At 34.3% G+C, this 25,710-nt stretch overlaps 2 protein-coding genes across 3 annotated transcripts; one reads left to right on the top strand and one right to left on the bottom strand.

Annotated features, from left to right (window-relative positions):
- Positions 1-7,966: 7,966 nt before the first annotated feature.
- Positions 7,967-9,230, bottom strand: LOC141622617 (uncharacterized). Its single transcript, XM_074438637.1, has one exon. The coding sequence runs from the start codon at positions 9,147-9,149 to the stop codon at positions 8,385-8,387; it is 765 nt and encodes a 254-aa protein (XP_074294738.1). The 5' UTR covers positions 9,150-9,230; the 3' UTR covers positions 7,967-8,384.
- A 9,312-nt stretch (positions 9,231-18,542) lies between these two features.
- Positions 18,543-24,230, top strand: LOC141619303 (homeobox-DDT domain protein RLT1-like). Of its 2 annotated transcripts, none has more exons than XM_074436330.1 (8): positions 18,543-18,918; positions 20,434-20,544; positions 20,656-21,291; positions 21,866-21,945; positions 22,543-22,920; positions 23,005-23,091; positions 23,184-23,278; positions 23,836-24,230. In XM_074436330.1, the coding sequence occupies exons 1-8, from the start codon at positions 18,912-18,914 to the stop codon at positions 23,903-23,905; spliced, it is 1,464 nt and encodes a 487-aa protein (XP_074292431.1). In that variant the 5' UTR covers positions 18,543-18,911; the 3' UTR covers positions 23,906-24,230. The 2 variants fall into 2 exon arrangements, with proteins under 2 accessions (XP_074292431.1, XP_074292432.1); XM_074436331.1 differs by having other exon boundaries at positions 18,747-18,918; positions 20,434-20,570.
- The last annotated feature ends 1,480 nt before the right edge of the window (positions 24,231-25,710 follow it).

Below are 25,710 nucleotides of genomic sequence, written 5' to 3'. Positions count from 1 at the left end.
CATTTTCTATTTTTTGTCTAATGACACCAAAATCACTTTTCCGTCAAAAAAAGTCAAGAAACCGTCTTGACTAACGGAGGGAAGGATGAATTGGCATTGTAACCTTATTTTTTATGTTTTACCCTCCAATTCCAACTTCCATTTCCCATATTTTTGTTTTCCCTTCAATTGAACTCAAATTCCCTCCAATTAAATCCCTTATTTAACACCCCCACCCTCTCCAATTTTATTCCTCCATTCTCTAAATCCCCAATTTTTGCCTTGTTCAATTTTCTCCCTTTCTCTCATCATCCATTCAATCCAATATGCCTTATTCAAACTCATCCCCAAACTTAACAAATCGGGTGAAATGCAATTGTGGCATTCTAGTGGCTGAGAAAACATCATGAACACACCAAAATCCGGGCAGAAGATTCATGGCCTGCAAGTTCTACAATGCGGAGACGGGGTTGTGTGGGTGTCGTTTCTTCGAGTGGATTGATGAGGATATGACTTATTGGCAAATAAGTGATATAAATGGCTTGTTGAATGAAAATAAGTCAATTAAGAATAAGATTGGTGAGATGGAGGTATGTATATGAAAGAAATAGAATGAGTTTACAAATTACAACCAACTCGGCCTTTCCTCCGTTAGTCAAGACGGTTTCTTGACTTTTTTTGACGGAAAAGTGATTTTGGTGTCATTAGACAAAAAATAGAAAATGTTAGGTGTTATTGAGCAAAAAAAAAAACTTTAGGTACTATTTTTACAGAAAGCGTAAATGTTAGGTGCTATCTGACAAAAAACGACGCTTAAGTTATATATGAATAATAATCGGTGTGCAATCATAAACATTCGAGTCAGGTTATATTGAATTCAGTCAATTCATATTTGGGTCAAATTCGGACGTCGGGTCGGATACAGGTCGGGTTATTCAGGTTGAGTTATATCAATTTTGTCTCAATATAATTCATGGATTATACAAACAGTTGTATATGTTGTACGGTGTAGAATCTGAGCTTTGTGATAAATTATCCGAGTTTTATGTTAAATAATACGAGCTTTATTAGAAAGTATTTAACTCATCCATTTACACATTAAAAACATGAACTTTGAATTAGCTTAGAAAAAATAAGTATAAGCTCGGATTCTTATATCTTGGTTGTACAATGCTTATGGTACAACTGGATGTATAATCATATTTGTGATTTTGTCTCCTCTACTATTTTCTCACAAATAATACTATACAACCAGTTGTATAATAAGCATTGTACAACCCTATACATTAATCCGAGCTTGTGTGTAATTTTTCTGAGTTTTATAAGAGTTTATTTATTTTTGCTTAAGTGTGTGAGTTCAAAAACTTTACAGCATAGCTCAGATTCTTCTAAACAAAACTCGAAAACTTTAGTACACAGCTCGGATTCCGCATCATACAACAGGTTGTATAATCTACTCATTGCTATTTTCTCACCCATCCCTCCATTAAAACTCGTTAAATATTATCTCAATTAAGCTTTAAGACAATTTTTTTGTTTTTCTCTATACATTCTGCTTTTGTCTTATAAAATTAAGTTAGATAACTCCGTCTTAGGCCTTGTTCTTTTCTACTTAATTTTAGCTTATTTCAGTTCAATTCAACTCTATTTAATTCAGTCAGTTCAATTCAACTCATTTCTTATCAAATGAACTTTTATTTCATTTTATTTAATTTCAACTAGTTTAATTCAGCACTTTAAACTGAAAAAAAACAAGACTTAAACTTAAAGATAACATTATAACCACAATGTCACTCGAAGACAAAAGTGAATTAAGAATGGTAATTGTTAGATCCAATTAATAAGATCGAATAAAAAAGAAAAAGAAAAACGAGGAATGAAAGCATGAGGGTTACAATATGCAGGCAAGAATAGAGTAAAGTGGAAGAGTAGGTGGATAGGGGGAGAGAATGCCGAGGTGTGGAAGTTGCATCGAGCCCTGTGATTGTAAATTTGTAGCTGTTGCAGCAGACCGCCGTCTGCATAAAGCCACCCCCTCCTACATTTTTACACATGCCCCTCATCCATTGCACTCCTCTTTTTTACTCCTCCTTATTTCCATTATTAATTTAATTACTGTTTAATGCTGATAAATGGGTCAATCGGGTCGAATTTGGATTGACTTATTTCAAGTTTGTCACATGAAGTATTTTGTTTTAGGTTGGGTTGAGCCAATTTCTGATGTAAAGTTGTCGAGTTATTTGAGGTTTGGTCACTTTCGATCGGTCATTCTTGGACCGGTTATTATTAAATTATTTTGGAATAAAATTCAGGTCGGGTCATATATAGTACAGTCTATTCGGATTAGAATCAAGTTCAGATCTTTAGTTCAAGTGTCAAGTTATTTGGGTCAGGCCATTCAGACCGAAGTCAATTTTATCAGGTCTACTTAGAGCAAGTCCAATGGTAAGCTAGTTGCCATTGCCATATCACTTTTTAACCTAGTTTAATTTTAGGCTAAACATTTATTTCAATGGTTTAGCTTACATTTTAACTAGCTTGACCCAAATTTTAATAAATCAATTAATTTCTATTGGTCGTATTTTAGTGGTAGGGCCAATTAAGCTACTAGCTTAATGAAACTAGTTGCTTGGTTTAAGCTATCCTACATGGAGTTATCCAATGGTCTAGCCACTAGTTTGCAATTTCTTAAAATTGCAAGCAAGTCCCTAAGGTAAACAATTAGATTTGCTCTTACAAACTAGACAGATAGTTCTTCACAAATTATTGTTCAAAACAAAAATATTCATCTAAAAATTAAAACAGATTAAGAACAATAAAGAGTAGGTGCGATAAAAAAAAAGAATGCATAAGCAATAACAAAATATGCTTCCTAGGTATGTATATAAATGGGATTGTGTTTAATTTGATCCGTTTTAATTGTAAATCGAATACTCTCCGTTTAAAAGGAACTTAGGCCCTGTTTTTTCTCAAATGAAAAGAATTGAATTGATCAGAATGGAGTTGCACTGAATTGAACTGAAATAAGTTAAAATTAAACAAACAAACAAAAAGCAAGTCTCTCCCTTGTGACGAGCATATATGTCACAAGCTTGCGGCGGGTTAAGTATTACCCATGTGGGTAGATAAGACAAACAAACTGTTTAGTCCCTAGGCAATCTCCTTTTGTCTTAACTACCTACATCGGCTACATGGGCAGCACTTCACCCATCGCAACTCGTAAACTTGCAACGGATATGTTTATCACAAATGAGAATTTACGAAAAAAAAAGAAGGTCTTACTAACAACACAAATTCTCATTGAAAACGGACACTATCCGTCACAAGCTGAAAACGGATAGTGTCTCTCTCACAAAATGCAAATGGATAGTGCAAGTGTGAGGAAAATGGATACCCCCACTTTCCCTCCCACTTGCATTTTGTGAGAGAGCCATTATCCGTCTTCATCTTGTGACGGATAGTGATTGTCTTCAATGAGACGGACTGTACTAACAATTTCTCTGTTCTCACTTCTTATCAAACTACTCCCTCCATTCAACTCCACAAGGCCCTTTTCTTTTTTTCACGTTTGTCAACGCGTGTTTTACGCTGTAAATATCGTTAGCTACGTATTTGCAAAAATTATAAAAGTTGGATATTTTTAATGTACTCGTACAGACGAATCAAACAAGATCCCATATGAATATATTTTCACTTACGTATTGAGAGAAAATTGATAATAAATGCTCACTTGTGAATAGTGTGTAAAATAGAAAAGGGTCATGTGGAGTTGAATGGAGGGAGTAGAAGAGAAGAAGAGAAAAGGATAGTTGTTCTCTTGTGAACCTAATGTAGCCATGTAGGTTGTAGTTTCAACTTTCAAGTAAAAGTGTTCATGTATTTGACCTGACTATCTTCCAAAAAACTTATGGGCTTTAATACTAGTCTGGGCCCCGATAAAATTCTTGTAAAGTACTAGTAATAGAGTTATGGGCTTTGGCCTAAACTAGAGTTAGGCTTGTACGGACTGCTATAACGTGCATTTTAAAGTGTCCTAACTCCGACATAACCCATATTTACTTGAACAATTCGCCTTGTCTAAAATCCTCTTATCTTATTTTAACGTAATTTATTTTTGCAGTACACATTTTACTCATTATAGTATATTTTGCACTCATCTTTCCATTTCTTTACCCTTGACTAAAAATCATCAAACTTAATTCTCTCTCCCTTCTCCCTATTGTTAAATCCTTAACTTCTTTCAACCCCTTTTAATAAATTCTTCAATTATGATTGATTATTCTATTATAGAGCATGTATTTAATTCACTAATTCATTATTAATAGTTAAAGTTTTGTATCTTTTTAATTAGGGTTTATCAATTTATGTACCCTATTTTAATTATGGAAATGCTATATACAACTCAATGAGTTGTATTTTAAGTATTTAATATCCTTCTAAATTTGGTATTAATTTAGAAATTAGAGAATAAATTACACATAAATTAATGCAATTAATGCATATATTAAGTGTTTATTTTCTTTTTTAGTTTCTTAAATACAACTCATTATGTTGTATTTATCATAACCCAATTAATTATGTGTAAGAGTCATTTTAAGTTATAACAGTCTTAAACAAGAATTGATATTACTTGAAACAAGATTACTCATTCACTCATTAAGAGTGATTTGCCTCGAGTTACATGAAAATTACGAAGTCTAACAAAAGTCGAATGATAATTTAATATAGGACTCGTTGAACAAAGAATTGAAAAATACAAGATTTAAATTATTGATTTATGTTTGAATATGTAAGTGTCAAATACTTAGCTTAAGGACTTCAAATGATAATTCATATTGAAATATAAAAACACGTACGGTAGGGATTGGGTCCCCTCCCTCCTAACATAAATAACAGGTACACCGCTCCTAGACCATCCCCGTCTAAGGCGGTGGTCATATAGGGGTGGGTCAAGTTAATCATAGTATAAGCATGTAATTAAGATGACTCAATGACAAAAGAATGTCATGTAATGACCTCTTCTCACCAAATTGACCCTCTTTCATGATTTTTTTCATGACCTAGTGAAAAATAGGAGTCCACTTTTTAGTTGTTAATGAAGTAAAAAGTATTTTAATGAAATAATTGACAAGGTGACAAATATTGAAAAAGTGAAAAATGCTTAAATAATAAAAGTAGATTAAGAGTTAACACATTGATGGCTTAGTTAAATTGACTCCTCGGATGAAGATGGTTAGTACAAATTCTATAATATTACTAAGATTAAAGTTGTGTAAGAGAACTTTTTAATTCTAAAATCGATTTTTCTAACATGTGTCCCCTAGGCAACCACAAAGCTGCACAGCCACAAGAACAACATTATCCCGTTACACTATTTTGTGATAATAAAGCTGCACAACATATTGCAGCTAATTAATCCTATTTTCCACGAACGTACAAAACAATTAAAGCTTGATTGTCATTATGTGAGGGAGAAAATTGCAGAAGTCATTTAAACTGTACATGTTGCCAGCTCTGAGCAAGTGAGCAGTTGGCTGATGTCTTCACAAAGCTCTTTCTAAAGGGCACCATCATTTCGTGTTCAAGTTGGGACTCGTTCACAAAAATTGTGTTGTTTTCTTTCCTTTAGAATTCCTTTACATTCTATGTGACTATGCCCACCTATCACCGTCAACGAGTAATATTGAGCTTGAAGATTTCTACAAAAAATAAAAAGATCAGATGTACGCAATCTTAAAAACCTTATCGTGGTAGCCGGTAAGGAAGATCCAAGCTTCAAAACCATATGATTCGATTAATTATTGGAATTATCATACAATACAATAACATAGGTTTAGACAAGAAGGTGGTTAACTTCAAACATCCAACGTGACGTTTTAGTGTTTAACATTCTTAGGGACCACCCTTAGCCTATTGAAATTATGAGGCCTGCATTTTGCGTTGGGTTCAATGGACCATCATCAATTAACATTGATTGTTACGGAGTATAATGCTAAAGGAATTGGAATTTGATTTGGCTACAATGGCCCATGACAATGCAATGGTCCTTTGCTCTTTTTTTTGGGTGTAAGAGTTGGCATAAAGGGCCGCGGGCCGGTGGGCGGCACGGCCCACGGCACGGCCCGGCGAGAAAATCGAGAAAGCACGGGCACGTCACGACTGGGCTTGAGACGGGCTCTGATGCGATTTTCTTCAGAAATCCGTGCCTAGGCACGGTGGAGCCCGGCACGCATAAGGCACGACGGGCTTGGCACGGCCCGGCACGAAGAATGGCCCGTTGATCATTATTTATTAAACAAAAACTACATTAATATTTAATAAAATATATATTTAATCCATTAATTATCATTTATTAAACAAAAAGTACATTAATATTTAATAAAATATATATTTAAACCATTAATCATCATTTATTAAACAAAACGTACTAAAAATATATCAATTATATAACGTTTTTTTTTAATAAAAAAAATATTAAAGCACATGGGCCGGCCCACGGACAAGGCACGAAAAGCCCATGGGCCAGGCACGGCCCGAGCACGAAAATGGTCGTGCCTTGAGCGGGCCACGGCGTAGGTTTGGATCAGTGGGCCTGGCACGGCACGGCCCGAGGAGCCCAATATCCGTGCCTGGGTCGGGCCAGTTTTGGGGGAAGGCACGACGGGCCGGCCCATTGCCTACTCTAGGTGTAATGAGAATCACCGGGTCGATTTTAATATTAATGTGATTTAAGCTCTAGAGTAAGAGTAATATCTCTCATGACTTTGTCAACTATTAGTTGACGTTTACATGATTGTTTGCTCTTAGTATTACAACTTAAAATGATACATCTGCTCCAAAAAAAAATGTAATATTCCCTATTATTAAAACTAATTTTGAGATACTCTGCTTTGAAGCCTAATTTTGTTAAAGCAAATTCATTATTAAGAGTTAAGACAAATCCAAAACAATAAAATTAGCTAAGAAAATTTATTATATAGAATATATAATTATCTTTAGGCTTCCTAATATTTCGTATTGTTAACATAAAAGCATACATATTTCCACTCTAATTATAAAATTGTTATGTTATCAAAATGAAGATTGAATAATTAGTTACATTAACATAATTATAAAATTGTTATGTTATTATTTTAATATGTTGGACTATATTCTAAATTAGCTTCATACGAGTAATATATTATATACGAATATAAAACAAAACAAGGTCTAACATAAGAGTTGCGTTATACGGGTTAAAATATTATCAATGGTCTAATACTCAAATGTAGACCACGGAGTCAAATTTGGGCCATTTAACAGACATCAAACCATTACCCGGCCCATATAATTTTTTTATTTTTATTTGAGAAACCGGTGAAGGGGCTTAAAAATATATTATCACAAATTCACAATCAACCGATGCAAGCTCGTCAATGTTTTGAGAAAGTACATCAATCCAAATACGTCTACCTAAATACCATTACCTAGCCGATGGTAAGTGGGCTTTATAGCTTATAAAAATGTTTCGTTCGCTGTGGGCTCAAGAAAGTAAAATTGTAGTCTAACCCGTTTATAATTCAATACCACGGTTTGACGCAAATTTAGTCCATATAATCGTGGAACACCCTTCACGTTTAAAGTATCGAAAATGTCTCAATTTAATGATTACGAGTAAATTATTATGAACATTATGTTTTTGGTTCAAATTATAGAATTTTAGGTCTTTTTTTTTGTTGTTCTCTTCATTTCCATTCATTTTCTCTTAATGGTACATACGAGTATTTCATATCGAGACTATTTAACTGTGCATATAGTTAATGAGATAGATGATTAATAATTTAAAATCGGTATGTGAGTGGAAATTAATAAAAATTGAGAGGAAGAAATGAAAAGGATCCTAACCGTTTTAAAGACTCAGTCTCAAAAACACTTTAAAACGGACAAATTTTAAACTAAAAATAATGATGTTTTCCTAAATAATTTCTCCATGAAACTTAGCCATCATCTTAATAGTTAACAACTATCTTATCAACACTTGTGGCGCGAATTATGTTAGATCTTGATCAATTCTTTAAACTTTAAGCTATATATCTATATTATATCTTTGACTCTTTCACTAATTACATGTCATCATTTGAAAACATCTACTAAGTTACAATTTATAATATATTCACAATTATATACACTACTCTAATTAACTAACTACCCACTATCACATACGTTGAATCTTCTCAGTTCTCACCTTCTACCATTGAACACATCAAAATGCATGCAACTTTTTCTCGACGACCCATGAATTTTAACACTGCTGCATTACAACCACAATTAGGGTTTCCAATCCAATCGTAATAACCTCAAGCTTATGTGACCATGCAACATTTTCTCAACTCATGAATTTTAACACTGCTGCATTACAACGACGATCAGAGTTTCCAGTCCAGTCGTAATAACCTTGACGGAGAAAACCTAATCTTATGCTCAGTAATCGTCTCGAGTTTAGGTGACCAAGCTTGATCCTTAGCCCTAACAAGTTGTTCATATTGTTTCTTTAATTCCGGAGTACTACAAATTAGCTTAGCACTAATTATACTCTTATTATCATCATTAGGGCTTGTAATTATACCATAATTACTTGTAATAATCTTAGTAATAAACTCCGGTACAACCTTAATCATAATCACCCTACCATCTTTATCCTTAACATAATTAAAAGGACTCCCTTTATTATTATTATCGCCGTTATTTAGTAACTTGACCAGAGTAGGAGGCGGTCTGGGATTAGGGCAACCACCAGAAGGAGAACCAAGTAAACAAAGCGAGGCAGCCGAGAGAAGGCTGCCTCGTGTCGTCCCATTACCGCTTCCCGGGCTATTCTGTAATTGGCCCGGGAGGCGGTCTAGGGGGATAATGAAGTAGGTGTGACCGGCTACAAGATGATCATGTATTGATAGAATTGGAATAGGTTTACCAAGGAAGAAGGAATCTGCATGGCAAACTACAGAATCTGGAAATTGAAACATAATTTCACCTGCTTTTATCTTCATACGTCTCTTAATTACTTTGGTTGTTCCTTCATGTAGGATTAGTTTTATTCTATGATTATTGCTAATTAACATTAATGGAAATAACCCTAATCTTAAGCAACCTTTTGAAGATTTATTCTTGGTTATTATCCCAATAATACCCATAATTTTGATAAATTTATGAAAATTTATGGAATTTATTTATAAAATTTGGATTATATTATTATTGGTATGATTTTTGGAAAAATTAAGATAAGAAGAAGAAAGACATAGCAAAAGAAGAAGGTTGTGAATATATATAGCAATAGAGGAAAGTGGGTATATGATGATTGACTTTAGAAAATGTCCACTTTTGCTTTTAATTTATTTTTTATTTTTATTATTGTTGTTTTATGTAATTATACTCGTGATTTTATTAGGGTAGTATAGAGAAGTCTAAGATTTGGTTAAGTACTTTGTATGGACTATTGGTGGAAAAAGTCTATATTTGTATTTTAGTAATACATGTGATTAATTAGTTGGATATCGATCATCTGAAAATACCAGTGTATCACGTAGTTGTACACCAAATTAGCGGTAAAAGTATAATTATGAAAAAATTTTGTATATAAATAAATAAGAATAATTTATACGTAATAAAAAGAGAGAGGGAGTTGAAGCCCTATTCTTTTAGGTTAAATGGGGTTGAATTTAGCTGAATTTAAATTTGTTGAGATGTATAGAGCTGAACTGAAACTCTAAATAAGAGCTGAAATTAAGCTGAAAAGAACAAGTTTAATTTATTGATTACGATGTATCATGTCATTGTATACGATACGAAGTATAAATTTAAGAATTTTTCTCTAGGTAAGTTGCTAGATTTGCGATTTAAAAAGGGTCGGTGGTCAAGCATGCCGGCTAATTATTGCATTAAATTGCATGTACTTTCATTAATTTTTATAGGAAATAAATGTGGATTGTATCCAATTGTTGTTAAGCTGTACGTGGACTAGTCCGTTATTAGTTGTTGACTAAGTGATTTTGATCCTAAAGTCATCTTATAATAATCCAACTAGTAGTAATTATAGCTACTATTATTCAAAAAATAATACAATTAGTGATGTTTTTGTCATGTGCTTATTCATTGAACATGATATTCAACATTTGAACGTTCTTCTACAGTTTATATAAAATGATTAGTGGTTTTTCTAAAAATAGGTTTTACGCGTATTTCATACTTTCACATTATCGATCAGTATATCTATATTTACTAGACCTTACAAAATTTTAAATAACTCCGCTATTTCATATAAAGTTAATATACGGGCCTAATTTCTATGGTGCAAGTTGTCACATACATCATTGAATTCCTAGTACACTTAATATACGCGGCATTAGTGAAAATTAGTGTGACATTATCATTACCCTTAATATAATGTGATTAACGGTATTTTCTCTTAAAAGAAAGTGTCTTCACATTATCGATTTGTATGTCTACCAGCCATTATTTATCAAATGAAAACGATAGTCTAAATATGGTGGGAGCGGAAATGGTGGTGCTTGAATTTGATTCACTACAGTCTACAGCTAATCGATATGTTGAAGGCTGGTAAAGTTAATTCAAGATACATGGGAAATATGGTGAAGGATATTCTTGGGCCGGTTGGTGGATTCTTGTCGATAGAGTATAGTTTTGTGAGGAGAAGCAGAAATCAAGCTGCTCGTATTATATAGCGCATTATTTTCCTTTTGATTATTCATCCCACGTTTGGGTGGAGCCTTACCCAGATTGTATTGCTGAGATTTTATCGTCCGACCTTATTGAAGCGTTTAACTAATTAATAATATCCCTCTTTAACCAAGTAGTGTTAGTCCAGTGGTAGTCGGGTTAAACCTTGAAGCTTGCAGAAATGTAGGAGTTGAGAGGTCCCTGTTCGACTACTACCATGCGATGATGATCACTTGGCCACCGCAGCTTTGAAAGGGGGTGGGCTACATGGTCCGTGTGGTGGTGCGAATCGTGGTATTCAACCCCTCGTCATCAAAAATAAAATAAAAAATATCCCTCTTTCGGAAAACGATAGTCTAAATAGCCTAAGGGGTATACTCGGTTTACACAAGTAGAATTTGTGTTGAACCCGATACTCTTTCAATCTCAATTATTTCTTATAAACTTTCCCGTATTTATTTATATTTTTTTATAGCCTCATAATTAACATGTTTAGTCAGCATAATTGGGGTACACCACTACAAGAGATCGAACAAGGCATGTGCAAAGAATATAGGGGACATACAGAAAATGTTAGAAACAACAGCTCACTATTAACTCTTGTGATGTGATCAAATGCAAATAATATTACAGGATAAGATTGTTTTCACTTTTCAAGACGTACGGCCCGTTTTTCCAACCACAAATTCTCGTTGTACATGGATACTTTCCGTCTAAAGTTGAAAACGAATAGTGTCTCTCTTACAAAATATAAGTGAATAGTTTAAGTGGGTGGAAAATGGATACCCCCACTTGCCCTCTCACTTCATTTTGTGAAAGGGACACTATCTGTCTTCAGCTTTAAATGAATAGTGGTCGTCTACAATGACACGGACTGTTTTCCAACGGACATCTATAATACATTGTAACTTGATTTGTCATATCGATTTTTTTTTGGCTATCCAGTTTTTCGACATAAATACTATTGTAGAACCATAGGTCCATAACAAATCTAACTAAGCTTACATACATTTTTTTTCGAGCTTTTATAATTTTTTATTTTAATTTTAATTTTTTGATGTCATAAATTAAAATCTTATTGAGCTTATATGTATTATTTTTGAGTTTTATCATAATTTTGTAAGTTTAATATTTTTATAATGGAGCTCAGATTATTTCAAATAAAGCTCGTAATTTGTAAGTATAAGCTAAAGTAATGCATTATAAAGCTCATGTTCTGATCTATACAACTCATACAACTGGTTGTATAGTCTACTTATTGGTTTTTCGACTCTATACCGCTCCAATAACAAACTACGATATCTTGTAGCTTGTATGGGTCTTACATTCTTACTTTCATCCAATAAGAAAATTTACCTTTTACTTTTTTTTAAAAACAAGTCATGTAGCTTGGTAGAGTTGCCGTGTAGCTTGTTAGAGGCGTAGAGTTGTCATGCTTACAAGCTACATGTAAATGTTCAAACTCGAATGGTAAGCTATATGCTTATTATTTTGAAAATATTGCAAGCAAGTCCTTAAATAAAACAATTGGAGATACTTGTTTAAGGACGTTAGGATGCATCTCATATGTTCCAATTATTATTATTTTTTTATTAATTTTAATTTAATAGTATTAATCTAAGATAAATAAATTATTGATACAAAAATTATTTATTATTGGCAATAAATACACAATTTCAATATAATATTATACTTGTATTATAGTTTTATACTCTCTCCATACCAGACCAATGGTAACATTGACCGTTTTGCCACTATTCATGGTCGTAGGGAATCTTCGATATTATTCTAAATCTATAAGACAAAATATAGTCATGTGAGATCTTGTTTGATTTATCGTCATGAATGCTATAAGAATATCAAATTTTTATAATTTTAAATAATGTGTAATAAAAGATATTTACGTTGCAAAACGTGTCTCGACAAGTGTGAAAAAATCAATGTTACCATTGGTGTGGTATGGAGGGAGTACTATATATAAGACGGTTTGAGTCTATATTTACGAGACTAGCAACTAGACTTGTTTAAGACACTAATATCAGATTTAATGATAAAACGGAGTTAAATACCATTGACGATAATAAGATAAATATTTTTGTATTATTCGGATCACTACCCCTGTTAAATAATACGGAGTACCTACTTAAATCCGTTTTACAATTAAAACGGGTCATGACTATAATGAGTAGTCGAAGCAGCAAGATGTAATGGGTAGACACTAGACAGTAAATGACGGTAACAGGCATGCAATTCAATATCATTTGTTGACTTGTCTATCATTTCAGAGGGACACTGTTGACCAAAAAGGCAAAAGTGAACTGTCATAAATAATTATTGAAACAGCGTATCTCCTTTGTAACGGGTATATCAGTCACAAGTTTGCAACGTGTTAAATACTATTTGTGTGGTTAGATAAGATCATAAGACAAAATATAATGCTATTTCTTAGGCATTCTATTTTTGTCTTATTTACCCATATGTGTAATATTTAACTCACTATAAGCTTGCGACAGATATATTCGTTACAAATGAAAAAAATTGTTATTGAAATTAGTAGAGCTTACTGTCAACAATAATTTCACAAATTCCGAAAGAATTGTTGATCCCACATCTAATTATTCTATAAAGCTTTATTGCTCTAAAAAAGACGAATTAAGATAAATAAACGATTGATACAGAAGACTATATGAGTACTAATTTGAGCACAAGTGCTCAACCCATATACAAGTTTGTAACTAAATGTAGTGTGAACTTCGAATAAATTATCCTCGTAGAGATTTATTTAAACATAATATTCAAGAGTTATGAGTTACTCACCAATATCTTTAACCAACCAAAACTAAAAATATGAGATATCTACTTAATTTTATGGTATAATCTTTAATTGAATAAAACGAGCAATAAAATAGAAAAATGCGTAGTAAATGAAATTGCATTTTTGTCGTGTATACCATCTGCTTTAGTCCGAATTTCAAACGAATAGGATAATTAAGGTGAAAACTCTTCCTCATAAGTTTTCACACTTATGCATTTTGAGTGCTCGAACCTGAAACCTTCTAATAAGCTACAATATAATACAACTCTTAATAACTTAATTTAAGTACTTATAAATTGACATTTTTAACATTATGATTGTGCGTATATTCTAAAAACTTAACATATAATATTGTATGTATACCGAGATTAAAATGGTAGCCAAGTAAAAATGAAAAATAATAAAAAAATTAAAAGGCTATTACTCATATTAATAATTCTTGTATAAAATTGTTCTATACAATAATATAAGTGTTATTGTAAAAACAAGTCATATTTTATCAAAACAATTCTGTTAAAATAAATTCCACTAATCGCCAATCTTCACAATAATAACATCAAATTCTTTTAATACATGATTTTACAATGTTTTAATGTAATCCCGTTTTACCCGAGACTTACTTTACTTGTAGGGATATTCTACGGTGTACCTACGAGTTTTTCGATTTTCTATGTTGTATCCCTACATTATTAAAATTCTACGGTGTACCCCTGAACTTTATAAATTAGTTTATACCATGAACTTATTTATTATCTTTGTTAACTTGGTTTCTTAATTGACTTATTAAATCGTTTATTTACCATTTCAATTACTCGATAATTTACTCATTTACTTATTAGTTGGCCGCATTACCTATTAACCCAACAAATAGTATAAGAATCTAACTAAAAGTTCATCAAATCCTCATTATCATGCCATGAATCATAACAAATGTTTTTAATAGTAGTTTGTGTTTATTAAAATTGATTTAAGATATTTCTCATATAGGATGGTGATACAACACTAATAAGTTAGAATAAAAGTCAAAGTACGATTGTTTGATAGTGATAAAGTTAATGGAGAGTTCAACTTGGTCATGATGGAGAAAATAAGTAAGAAGTTTAAGGGTACAAGGTAGAATATAAAAAAATGAGGGGTACAACATAGAAAATCGAAAAACTCAGGGGTACACCATAGAATATCCCTTACTTGTATTTAGACCTGCCAAAATTGATTCCACCCGAATAATCGACCCGAACCCGAACTAGACTCAAAATCGAATTGACCCGACCGAGTATAACCCGACCCGAATGTTTATTGTTGCAAAATGCAAACTGATTATTATCCATAAATAACTTGACAATAGCTGACCCGAAAATGACTGAAACCCGAAATGACCCGACTCAAAGTCTATAGATCTAAAATGACCCGACCCAAATCCAACCCGATTGACCCGTTTGCCAAGTGTACTCGTATTTGTTAGAGAAGATCAAGTGATGAGTCAAACTTAACTTTAGAAACAACTTTATTCATGCGCCTCCTCTTTCCATTATTAATGGTCGGCCCAAAATGATTTGGGCTCTTCATCCTCGAAGTAACATCATCATGTGGTTGGCCAGTCTATCCATTGGTATTACCCGCCTGTCTGGACTCTTGATGGGCACCTTTTTTTTTTCTTTTTTTTTTTCGGAAAATTCACGTGATACCCTCGAATTTTGTCATTTTGCACGTGGTATCCAACTTTTTAAGTTTATGTACATGATACTCTGCATGTTTGATTTTCATGCACAACATGCTCTTTTTATCGCAATAAAAAAAACTCAATTGTGCATCATTCATAGACCGAAATTCAGAATCGACCAATTTTTTTTCCTAAAATGATTATCTCGTCATAATCTACGATTTGAGAAAAAATAAATTGTCGACTGATATTTTATAGGGTTTTTTTTAACGAAAAACTCAAATCAACTATATCTTCGATCTTAAATTTCCGAATGACCATTTTTGTTTTATTAATTTATAGATCTCAGAGAGGTAATCAATTTGAAAAAAAAAAATAGTCAATTCCGATTTCTGGTCTATGAATTATGCTCAATTGAAAATTTTTAGAACGATAAAAAGGGCATGTTGTGCTTGAAAATCAAATATCAAGGATATCTTGTGCACAAACTTAAAAAGTTGGATAACACGTACAAAATGACAAAGTTCGAGGGTACCGCGTGAACTTTCCGTTTTTTTTTCAGGGTCATTTGGTTGGATTACTTGGAACGGATATACAATCCTGTATCTTTTTATAATTATTTGGTTCATTTTAAGATAAAAATCTTCGAGGAATGTGAGCATGAGATTGTAAAGGTTTGACATGGATTACCACAAAAAGGGCGTTTATCTAATTCCATTCTAAAAATACTTAACTAAACATTTGAATAAATCAGATTCATTTCAATATGTGAATAACAACAACCAACAACCCTTTAATGATTCACAAATTCTCATTATAGACGGACACTATCCGTCTATACGTATAGACGGATACTATTTCCCCTCACAAAATACTCATTTGCCATAAAGTGGGAAGCACATGGGGGGTGCCCCACCTTGTCCCCCCTACCCATTTTATTTGAGGTCTTTACCCGTCTGTTCGCCCCACCCGTCTATACCAAGACCTATTGTTAATGATTTAGGGTATGTATCGTACATAATCGATCTTATTTAAAGCCGTTTTGATCTATACTACACAAGTAATTATTTTAACTAACAATAAACGATTTACATAATTGTAAAATGTGATAGTAAACTGAAGAGAGTTTTACATTGAATTTTATAAAGTTATGATAATAATTACTCCCTGTAATTTAATCAGTGATTCTATTTAACTCATCTTTAGTTAGGAGTACATGAGATGCATCTCATATAAGTTATTTTTCTTTTAAAAATTCCGATGATAAGTTTGATGAATAACTAAATTACTTTTTAATAGAGAACGAACTCAAGGAATTGCACGAAGGGAGAAGAGTACGAATGAGGCTTATCACGACATGACTCATACTAAACAAAACACGTGGGAAAACCTATAAGTCACAACACAAAGAAGGTGTTTATTTCGGTGGAGTTATGGTGGCATATAGGCGGTGGTTGGAGATGTTATTTGAGAGTTTGAAGGTGTTTAAGAACTTAGGGATGATAGTTTATACACGAGACAGGTGAGTTGTTACTCGTCATTCTTCAATGGTGATGTTGATATTGGTGGTAGACTGGTAGGTTGTCAATGTGGTCATGGTGATGTGGGATTATGTTTACGGAAGAAAAATAAAAGAAGGGGAGTGACTTAAAATTTTTAGAGTGTGCCAGTTTGTAAAATGGATTATCTCCATTTCTTTTCTCCACATTTCCTCTCGCAAATATTATTATATTATATATTTTCGGCTGAGCCCATATTTAATCCGGGCCGTTGAGAAGTAATTAACCTCCATTTCTTTTTTAAAAATGGAGATGATCCTTACTCGTCAGTTTGCATAGCAAAAGTGGAGGAAAAGGGAGGGGAAGGGGGTGGAGGGGAGGGAAATGGGGGAAGGAAATGGGAGGGGAATTGGAGATGTGAAATTTTCTCTTCAAATCTTTTCTATAATAAAGGAATAATATTGATTAGACTTGTAGGAGGAGAAATGTAACTCTCCAAATCTCTCATCCATTTCCTTTTGTAATCCAAGATTTTGTATCTTTTCCCTCCCTTCTCTTTCTTTCCTTCCATCCAAACACACCGGTGCGTTTGGACAGCAAAAGTGGACGGAAAGGAAGGGGAGCGGGAAGGAGGGAAGAAAAGGGAGAGAAGAGAAGGGGGGTAATGAAGTGTGGTTGTTTGAATACAACTTATTTTCAAATTTTGCTTATTGTGGAGAAATTTTGATTAGATTTTGAGGATGAAATCTCTTCTTCTCTATTTCCCTTCATACTCTTTTGCTATACAAACAAGGGATTTTAAATCCTCTACTCTTTCTCCATTTTTTTTCACCCCAAACACATCTTTAGGGCTTGTTTGGATAGCAAAATAAGAGGGAAAAAGGAGAGAAGAGAAAGGGAGGGAAAGAAAGGGGAGGTGAAAGGGGGACTATGGAGTGTTGTTGTTTGGATACAATTTACCTCCAAATTTTTTCTAGTGTTAGAGATTTTGGTTTGCCTTGAAGAGAGAATGAATCTCTTCAAATTCATACCCCTTACTTGTTATCCAAATATAAGGGATTTTAAATCTCCTACTCCCTTCCATTTCATTTTCCTCCAAATCCCTTCTTCTAAACAAGCCCTTAATGTTCGTAGGAAGAAGTATGATATTTGTAACTAGTAAGTAACTTTAGTAAGATAAAACGTACGGAGTATTAGCAATAAACCTGACAAACAGATCATGTCGTGTCGTGGTCGTGTCAATACTAAAAGGGTCGCCACTACCCCAACCCTAACTCGACCCAATTACATAAACGGGTCATTTGTCTCAACCCTAACCCGACCCATTTAATTTTTATAACCCAGCCCGACCTGTTTAACCCATTTATCTTTAAGCAGTTTATTTTTAACCCACTTAACCCGTTTAATCGAGTAAACTAATACAACAAACTATGCTTTATAACCCTATTATCCAAAAAATGATGAATGAAAAGCTAATTTTTAAGTTGCTTTGTTGAATTATTGACTCAAGCCAAATATATTATCACAATTTTAAACAAATGTGTTATTCGTGTCGGGTTCGTGTCAAAAGACATCAACCCTAACCCGACCCATTTAAGTTTCGTGTCGTGTCAACCCGTCTACTTAAGTGGGTCACAACGTCTTGACCCTAACCGCTAACTTCGCGTCGGGTTCGTGTCGTGTTTTCGGGTCGTGTTAATGATTGCCACCTCTAATTACCAATCACTAAAGAGCGAAAATATACACTACTAAAATCAAAACTCTATTATAATTTATATGTGTACTCTTAAACTTATTTTAAAATTTAAATGAGAACCTCAATTCCTTAATATTTTTTTTTTTTTAGTTCAATTCCTCATACTTAAGTTTACTTATTAACTACAAGCATTAATAAAATTTAATCAACAAGGCAATATTTTGTTAACAACTTCATTCATAAACAGTGAACAAATACAAATACAACCTTAATTCAGATTAAACAGATGTAATTATTTAATAAAATTAATCACTTTCCAAAAATCTGGAAAATTAATTGAAATTAAAAACTGCAATTAATACCTTAATTATTCAATTAGAAGGTAACCCAGAAGATGCTTATCTTTGTATTACTTATTTCCTCCTCATAACTCATCCATTTTCCCCCTTTCTCTCTCTTTTCCTCTTTCAATTGATTTAATTTTAATGTGAAAAAACCCTAATTTTGATTCAATCCCATAAAATATAGAACCAAAATCTGGAGCCCATCATGGAAGGTATTGAAAATCTGTTTTAATTTAATTTATTTTGCTAATCTAGATTATAATAAGTATTAGTTTTGTTAATTTTTGTTAAAAATATGTTGTATCCATTTGTTTTTGATTGCTGAAAGTGTATTTTTGAGGTTTGATTTTGTGTGAAAATGCGATATTGTGATCTGGGTATGTGTGCTTTTGTTTTGATTTTGAGTAATTTGGTGAATGATTGAATTTTTGTTGTTTAGGGTTAGGGTATTTGATTTTGATTAGGAATTGTTCTGATGATAGTTTGATTTGTGTTTTGTGATATCTATGGAGTTTCATGAATCATATATGAGCTCATTTTGCTTCATACTCCCTCCGTCCCAACTCCCAATCACTTGCTTACCATTTTTATTATTTGTGAGGCGTATTTTAATCAAAGGTAAACAAATGATTGGACGGAGGGAGTATATCATGAGCTTGTCAATTGCTAATGGGTATAGATAATGGGGGAATGAATAGGCAGTTAAGCACCTCCTTTTGCCATTAGCTCATCTTACTGTAGGTATTTGTTGGAAAGGTGATTCTATTAGTGAGATAGCAGGGTTTTGTGTGAGCGGAGCGGATCCTCTGTCCCGTTTTATGGCCGATCGCCTGTCACACTGATTATGTAGCTCTTTCATGTACACTGATTATGTAGCTCTTTTATGTGTGCCTGTGAGCCTGTTCAGTGTCTCATTATAGCGACGCGATAGATTATTAATGTGAAATTGCTGATAATAATGGAGGTTTCTCATAGAAACCGAAGTTGCGTCTACTTTATCTCGCTTATACTGTCTTAGAAGCGGGGGAGGGGGTCTTTGGATCATTAAGGCAATGTTGTCCAACTAGGGGAGTGAAATATCAGTGAAATGTGTGCATTAGTTTGTCACAGAAACACAAATCGTTAGGAATTCAAGTCCAGTGCTTTTAGTGCTCATTTGTTAAAGAGTTTATAAGTGCATAGGATCATTATACTTGGCTCCATCCTCAAAGAGCTTCCGTTAACAATGTGAAAGTTGATACTTTAATGGTTATTGTATTTTTAGTCTGGAAGTTGTGTGGCTTGCCAGTCTTGAAACCGGCGATACCTCATTTATCATGGTGAAGAGGTGTATAAATTCACCGAGGTTATGTTTTTGATTCGTCGTGTGCACTGTTTTACTTAGTTACACATACTGAAGTATGTCATTCATTGTTCTCTTGCCACCAACTGGAAATGATGTTCTCATCCTGTCACAATTGTTGTCTTTTGGAATAGTGGAAATGCTATCACTTACGTTTCATGTCGGTGCCGATGTCAACCTTAATATCGTGTTAGAATTTCCATCGTTTTTGCTTCATGGAAGTCTGGGAGTGCATCCGTTATTTCTAAATTGTCGTAGTGGGTTCAGACTTGTGTTTGGTGCTTTATCTTGTTTTTTGTACTTCACTTCCTTGACTAGAAAGTCTGCGTAATGTCCTATGGAACGAAAAAAGCTAACACTATTGGTATATTTGTAAATGGTTCAGATTCAAGTAGTACAGTGCATTGTGAATACAATACAGCCCTCCCCGAGAAGAACAAGGGTAGGCAGTATAAATCTAAAGAGCAACTGCAGGGATTGGAAGATTTTTATAATGGTGATCATCTGTTCTCTCCTTTACAGGTTTTCAATGAATTATATTCTATTTTTCTCCTTTTTGTGGATGATCTACGGAGTTTGTTATATTTTGTGTTTTTTTTCCTTGCAGAACACAAATATCCAACCGAGTCATTGAAAGCGGAGATGGCAATTAAGCTAAATTTGACGGATAAACAGGTTTCTGGATGGTTTTGCCACCGGAGATTAAAGGATAAGAGAGCACAAAAAGAGGAGGAGTCACAAGCATGTGGAAAACAGGATATCTCAAGTGGTATCATACAAGATCGTGCTAGTGGACTGAAGCAGGATTCTTGCAGTAGCACCAAACAAGCAGAACATAGACGAGCTGAACCGAGGGAAGTTGAAAGCCAGAGATTTTGTCATGAGAATCCTCCAGTTGCGGAGCTGAACTATCAGCAAAGGAGTCCTGGTGATGATGAGATGGATGATACGTCGTCCGAAAGTAACACAGCTGTACACGAGAGCTTTTGTCCTCAGAACAGGACTCATTTAGTTTCGGAAACTACTGAGTATCGAGCTTCAAACGGTTTTGTTCAACATAGTCATGGACGTGCGGGTCCATCGGGGTACTTGAAAATTAAGGGTCAAACGGAAAATGCAGCTATAACTGCAGTCAAAAGACAGCTAGGAAGACATTATAGGGAGGATGGACCGTCCCTTGGAATTGAGTTCGACTCACTACCTCCAGGGGCTTTCGAATCACCTAGCAAGAATATAGATGATGGTAAGTATACTTACCTCTCTGTGTTAATTTTTCCTAGCTTTTGTTGACCCTGAAATGTTGGTATTATGAAGGAGTGGAAGAGGGATGTGGAGTTGGGTTGTTCTCAATCTGATAAAAAGAACGTTAGTATATGAAGTACTCCGTAATTTGTATTCCCATTAATCTCTAGGTAGTTTAGTCTTTTTAATATTTAATTCACGTGGTTCCCAGTCTTTTTGGGGGACCAAGGCTTTGTTATTATTGTTGATGGCTTTAAATCATGGAAAAATAAGATACCTTAAGTTTATAGAGAAAGTGAAGCACTGAAGCATCACGCTATATTTTCATTGGGTGACTTGATTTGTCGCCATTAGCTGAGGGTAAATTCTTTCCACGAGCTACTTACCAGTGCGGTATCTAATCTTTGTAGTCTCTCAGTTATTTTTTAAGTTGACTAAGTGGTGTTAGTGTAGTCTCAGCATAATAGCATATTACTCTGTGAATCTCAACTTCTATGAGCTACTTACCAGTGTGCTTGTTACTAATGATCTTTCCATTAGCTACTTACCAGTGTGCTTGTTTCTATGACCTGCAGATGGTTACGGATTCACAGAACCCGTTGGCCTTGGCCCTCGAGACATATCTGGAATTCATAAACGCTATGGCCATAGCACTGTAAGTTGATTAAATAATGCTGTTTTTTTCATTTCTGTTAAAATATTTTATCCTTCTCATGTATTCCAAGTTTTCTAGATCTTGCCCTAGTTGTTTTCTTAGCTCTTCTTTGCATGTGCTTTTATGCTTTACCTATAACTGTCGAGGACGAGTGGGGGTGTGGGACTTCTGAGTCTTCAATGTGTCAATAGTAGTACAAATGAAGCGGGTTTGTTGGTTTGAACATCACTGAACTTTGTTTATTGGATGTGAATTATGTGATTGGCACTTGACAAACTGGCTGTACAGTTGTGTTGCATGCACGGATGTTTGCAATTTGTTTTCATTTCCTAATTCGTATGGAGCCGTACTCATTATTCTTTTGGTTTGGATTATGACGGAGTAAAAAAATGGTTGACTAAGTTGGTTGCATTTCTTTTTATTGTGAAATATCCGTCGTTCAATGCAATTGTCGAAGCATAAATTTGCACACATCCAACCTTCTTACCCCTTCAATCCTTCATTTGTGGGACGGAGCCCTTCTGGCACTTGGCTATTGTTATTGTTGTTGAATAAATTTTCATCAAAATTGATCCAAGTGATATATTTGATTGGCAGATTAGGGATGAGGACATGTACGAAACTCCAGACGACAAATTCTCTTTCCGTCAACCCAAATCAAAGCTACCCTTTTCAAACCACAGCCGTGGTTTCCCTGACCAAAAGTCTTCTTTCGGTGTTGCTCCCTATTCGGATTACAACAGTAGTAGAAACACGAGTATTCCACACATGTATGATTTGCCAGGCCGCCCTCATTCATATGGCGGAAAAGCTATGGGTGATCCCAAAGATACTTTCTCACCTGATCATGATAATGTCAATCGTAATTTTCTTCGTCAAAAGGAACAATTTTCTTCCAGGCCTGCTGGTTTAAGTGGTAGACATAAGGATCCCATGTATAAAGACGATAGAATGCCATCCAACAGAATAATGAAGGTGCGCTTAAATGCAATAAATATGTGTTTGTGTTTAACATATGTGGGTGAATGTTCAACATATTGATTTATTTAGAAATTCCAGGACGAGGAGCTCTATGTCGGGAGAAGACCTACAAGCGAGCATCATGACTCAGTCAAATTAAAAATGCGCCCGCCAAATGAGCTCAAAGTGAGTTTATGCACATTCGTATATTATTATGTTCTTTTCTAGGGATATTTTCTTACTCTTAATGCTCGTGTTATTATCCTATGTGTCTTCAGGCTAACAAGAGAGGGAGGGAGGAGTTTCCGGAGGAAGATTATCCTATCAGATCGTCACCTCAAGATTTGGCCCTGTGGTCCAAACAGAGAAAAGGGTGAGCCAGTTGCTGTATGATACTACTCCTTATATTTTATGACTTTGAATTTGAGTTGACCTCTTCGACCCTCGAGAGGATATGAATATAGTGTTATCAAGGCTTACACATGGTATTTGTATTCTTGGTGGGAACCGATCCATGTGCAACGGAGGGGGTCTCGGGACACCAAAACAATATTTACAACAGGACACGTAAATAAAATTTTCTGGGTAGGCTATTGGTTGCGCTTCTTTCTTTTGTGAAGTAGCAGTCATTCGATGCAGTTCTCGACGCAATTTTCATCTTGGGTCATTCGGAAACAGCCTCTTTGTGTTGCTAACACAAGGGTAAGGCTGCGTACATCCGACCCCCCCTTACCCCGCAATTTGCGGGAGCCATTGAGGCATTGGGGTAATGTTGTTGTAGGCTATTGGTTGCAACAAAAGCCGGAAATCCTATGAATTAGTAGTGTATATATTGTCTTCCAGCGCGTTTGCTTCCTTTTCTCGATGGAAAATACTTTGATTTAATTGAATTTTCGAGTTTTACTTTTAGTAATATGGTGTTTCTTACAGGCACACAGAAATGCCATCGAATTTTAGTGAGGATGAAACTGCAGAAACAAGCTCCTCCTCTATGAACTGAAAAATGTTTTTTCATATCGAAAGGGGAAAAGTTTTGTTGCCGAGATTTGATTCATCGACTTTGGCCCTTTAGGCTACGAGATCGATCACTCGCTCATTCATCAAAATGGTGCCCCGATATATGTATATAATCTGATTTGCAAACATATGTAGAATCAATGTCGATGTTTTTACAAGTTTTGCATTTGTACAAGCCATTTTTACGCTGGCTCCGAGTATGTTATTAGCATTGATGATTTTCTAGTGCTCAAAAGAATGTAATGAATTATGTGCTTGTAACCTAGTGCTTAAAAAGAATAATTAGTCAAAGGAAATCGGAAATTGAATATCATAGAAGAATTACTGTTCTTGTATGGGCATAAATGCATAATGATCGCGGTAGGAGCACATATCAGCTAACTTCGTGAATTAAGCTATTAAGGGCGATAGTTATTAGTTGATGCTCATGACAAGAGATTAAATCACTCGTTAGCATAAAAAATGCACTTATGACCTTTACGCTAAAACCATGCCCAAGCAAGGTCAATTGCTAGGTCATAACCTTACTTGGTCATGCTAATGACTTAATTAAGCAAGATAATTAGTGACCAAATGTGGTTAATTTGTGACCTACAATAAAAGGTCAATTTGTTACCATTGTTGAACAAAATTGACCACCTTGGTGACCATCTATGTGTACAATTTCTATTGGTTGAAGAATAAAAAATAATAAAACAGTATATAATATGATAGTGGTACATGATTGAGAATGTTGTGAAGTGGAAAATGATTGGGTTAATGACCTAGGTCGTGACCTTTTGTTTGAGAGGGTGAAAGTTGGTCAAGATAAATAAAGTGTGATTAAGAGTAAAACCGAATCGCGACCTTTGCTTGAGGATGGTCTAAAAAACCTAAATAATCCGTTGAGCTATAATAATATGATAGGAGTACTGCGGAACCCTAAGACTATAGGGGTCGTCGAGGGTTCTCAACTTCTCATGTACATAATGGTTGTAGTCTTGTAGGCGGTAGCGAGAAAAAGGAACATACATCGGATGTATTACCTCAGATTTTACTTGTTTTTGAGCATTTTTTTATTTTTTCTGAGCTTATTACTCCAAACTCTATTTGTTTTTGAGCATGTGTGTATACTTACTGAGCTTAATAAAGTTTATAATTTAGATTTTAATTTTTTTTTCGTCAAAACTCAAATTTATGTAAGTTTTATATGTAATGCTTTTGAGTTTTATTGTAATTTTTTTGAGCTTAATGTTTTAGTAAATGAACTCAGAAACTTTATAGTAAGACTCATAATTTTTAAAACAAAGCTCAAAAACTTTATTATAATGCTCAAAAAGTATAAACTGGTGGTAGTACATCGGATGTATAATCCACTTACTGGGCGGTAGCTATAAAACACGTTGCAAAGTATTTATTTATATTTGGTTTATTAACCGAATTAAGAAGCTATCTTTAATTCTATTACCACTTCAATCATACAAATCAAATAAATTACTCAAAAACACCATGACTTATTCACTTGTCACTCAACCATGAAAAATACTTGTGTCTTTCGGGAAGACGTTCTCCTTACACTGAAAGGAGGAGGATCATCCTCCATTTTAGTCCTCCTCCAGTGTAAGGAGGACATCCTCCTGGAGAACACAAGTATTTCTTCCAAATTTACATACATGATACTCCCTCCTAGTCTGATTGTTGGTTTCTCTTTCCTTTTTGATGCTAGTCGGGTGTTGGTTCCTCTTTCCTTTTTTGGTAAGTTTTGTGTGGTACAAATTCAATTTCATGTGGGGTAGGGTGTTTTGTGTG

Source organism: Silene latifolia, chromosome X (assembly GCF_048544455.1).
Source record: "Silene latifolia isolate original U9 population chromosome X, ASM4854445v1, whole genome shotgun sequence".
NCBI lineage: Eukaryota > Viridiplantae > Streptophyta > Magnoliopsida > Caryophyllales > Caryophyllaceae > Silene > Silene latifolia.
This window is presented reverse-complemented; position numbering and strand designations above follow the sequence as displayed.

Coding starts and splice junctions, on each gene's coding strand:
- LOC141619303 (XM_074436330.1), top strand. Junction 23,092..23,183: donor GCCCGCCAAATGAGCTCAAA/GTGAGTTTATGC, acceptor ATGTGTCTTCAG/GCTAACAAGAGAGGGAGGGA. Junction 23,279..23,835: donor TGGTCCAAACAGAGAAAAGG/GTGAGCCAGTTG, acceptor TGTTTCTTACAG/GCACACAGAAATGCCATCGA.
- LOC141622617 (XM_074438637.1), bottom strand. CDS start 9,149: ATGGGTATTATTGGGATAATAACCAAGAATAAATCTTCAAAAGGTTGC.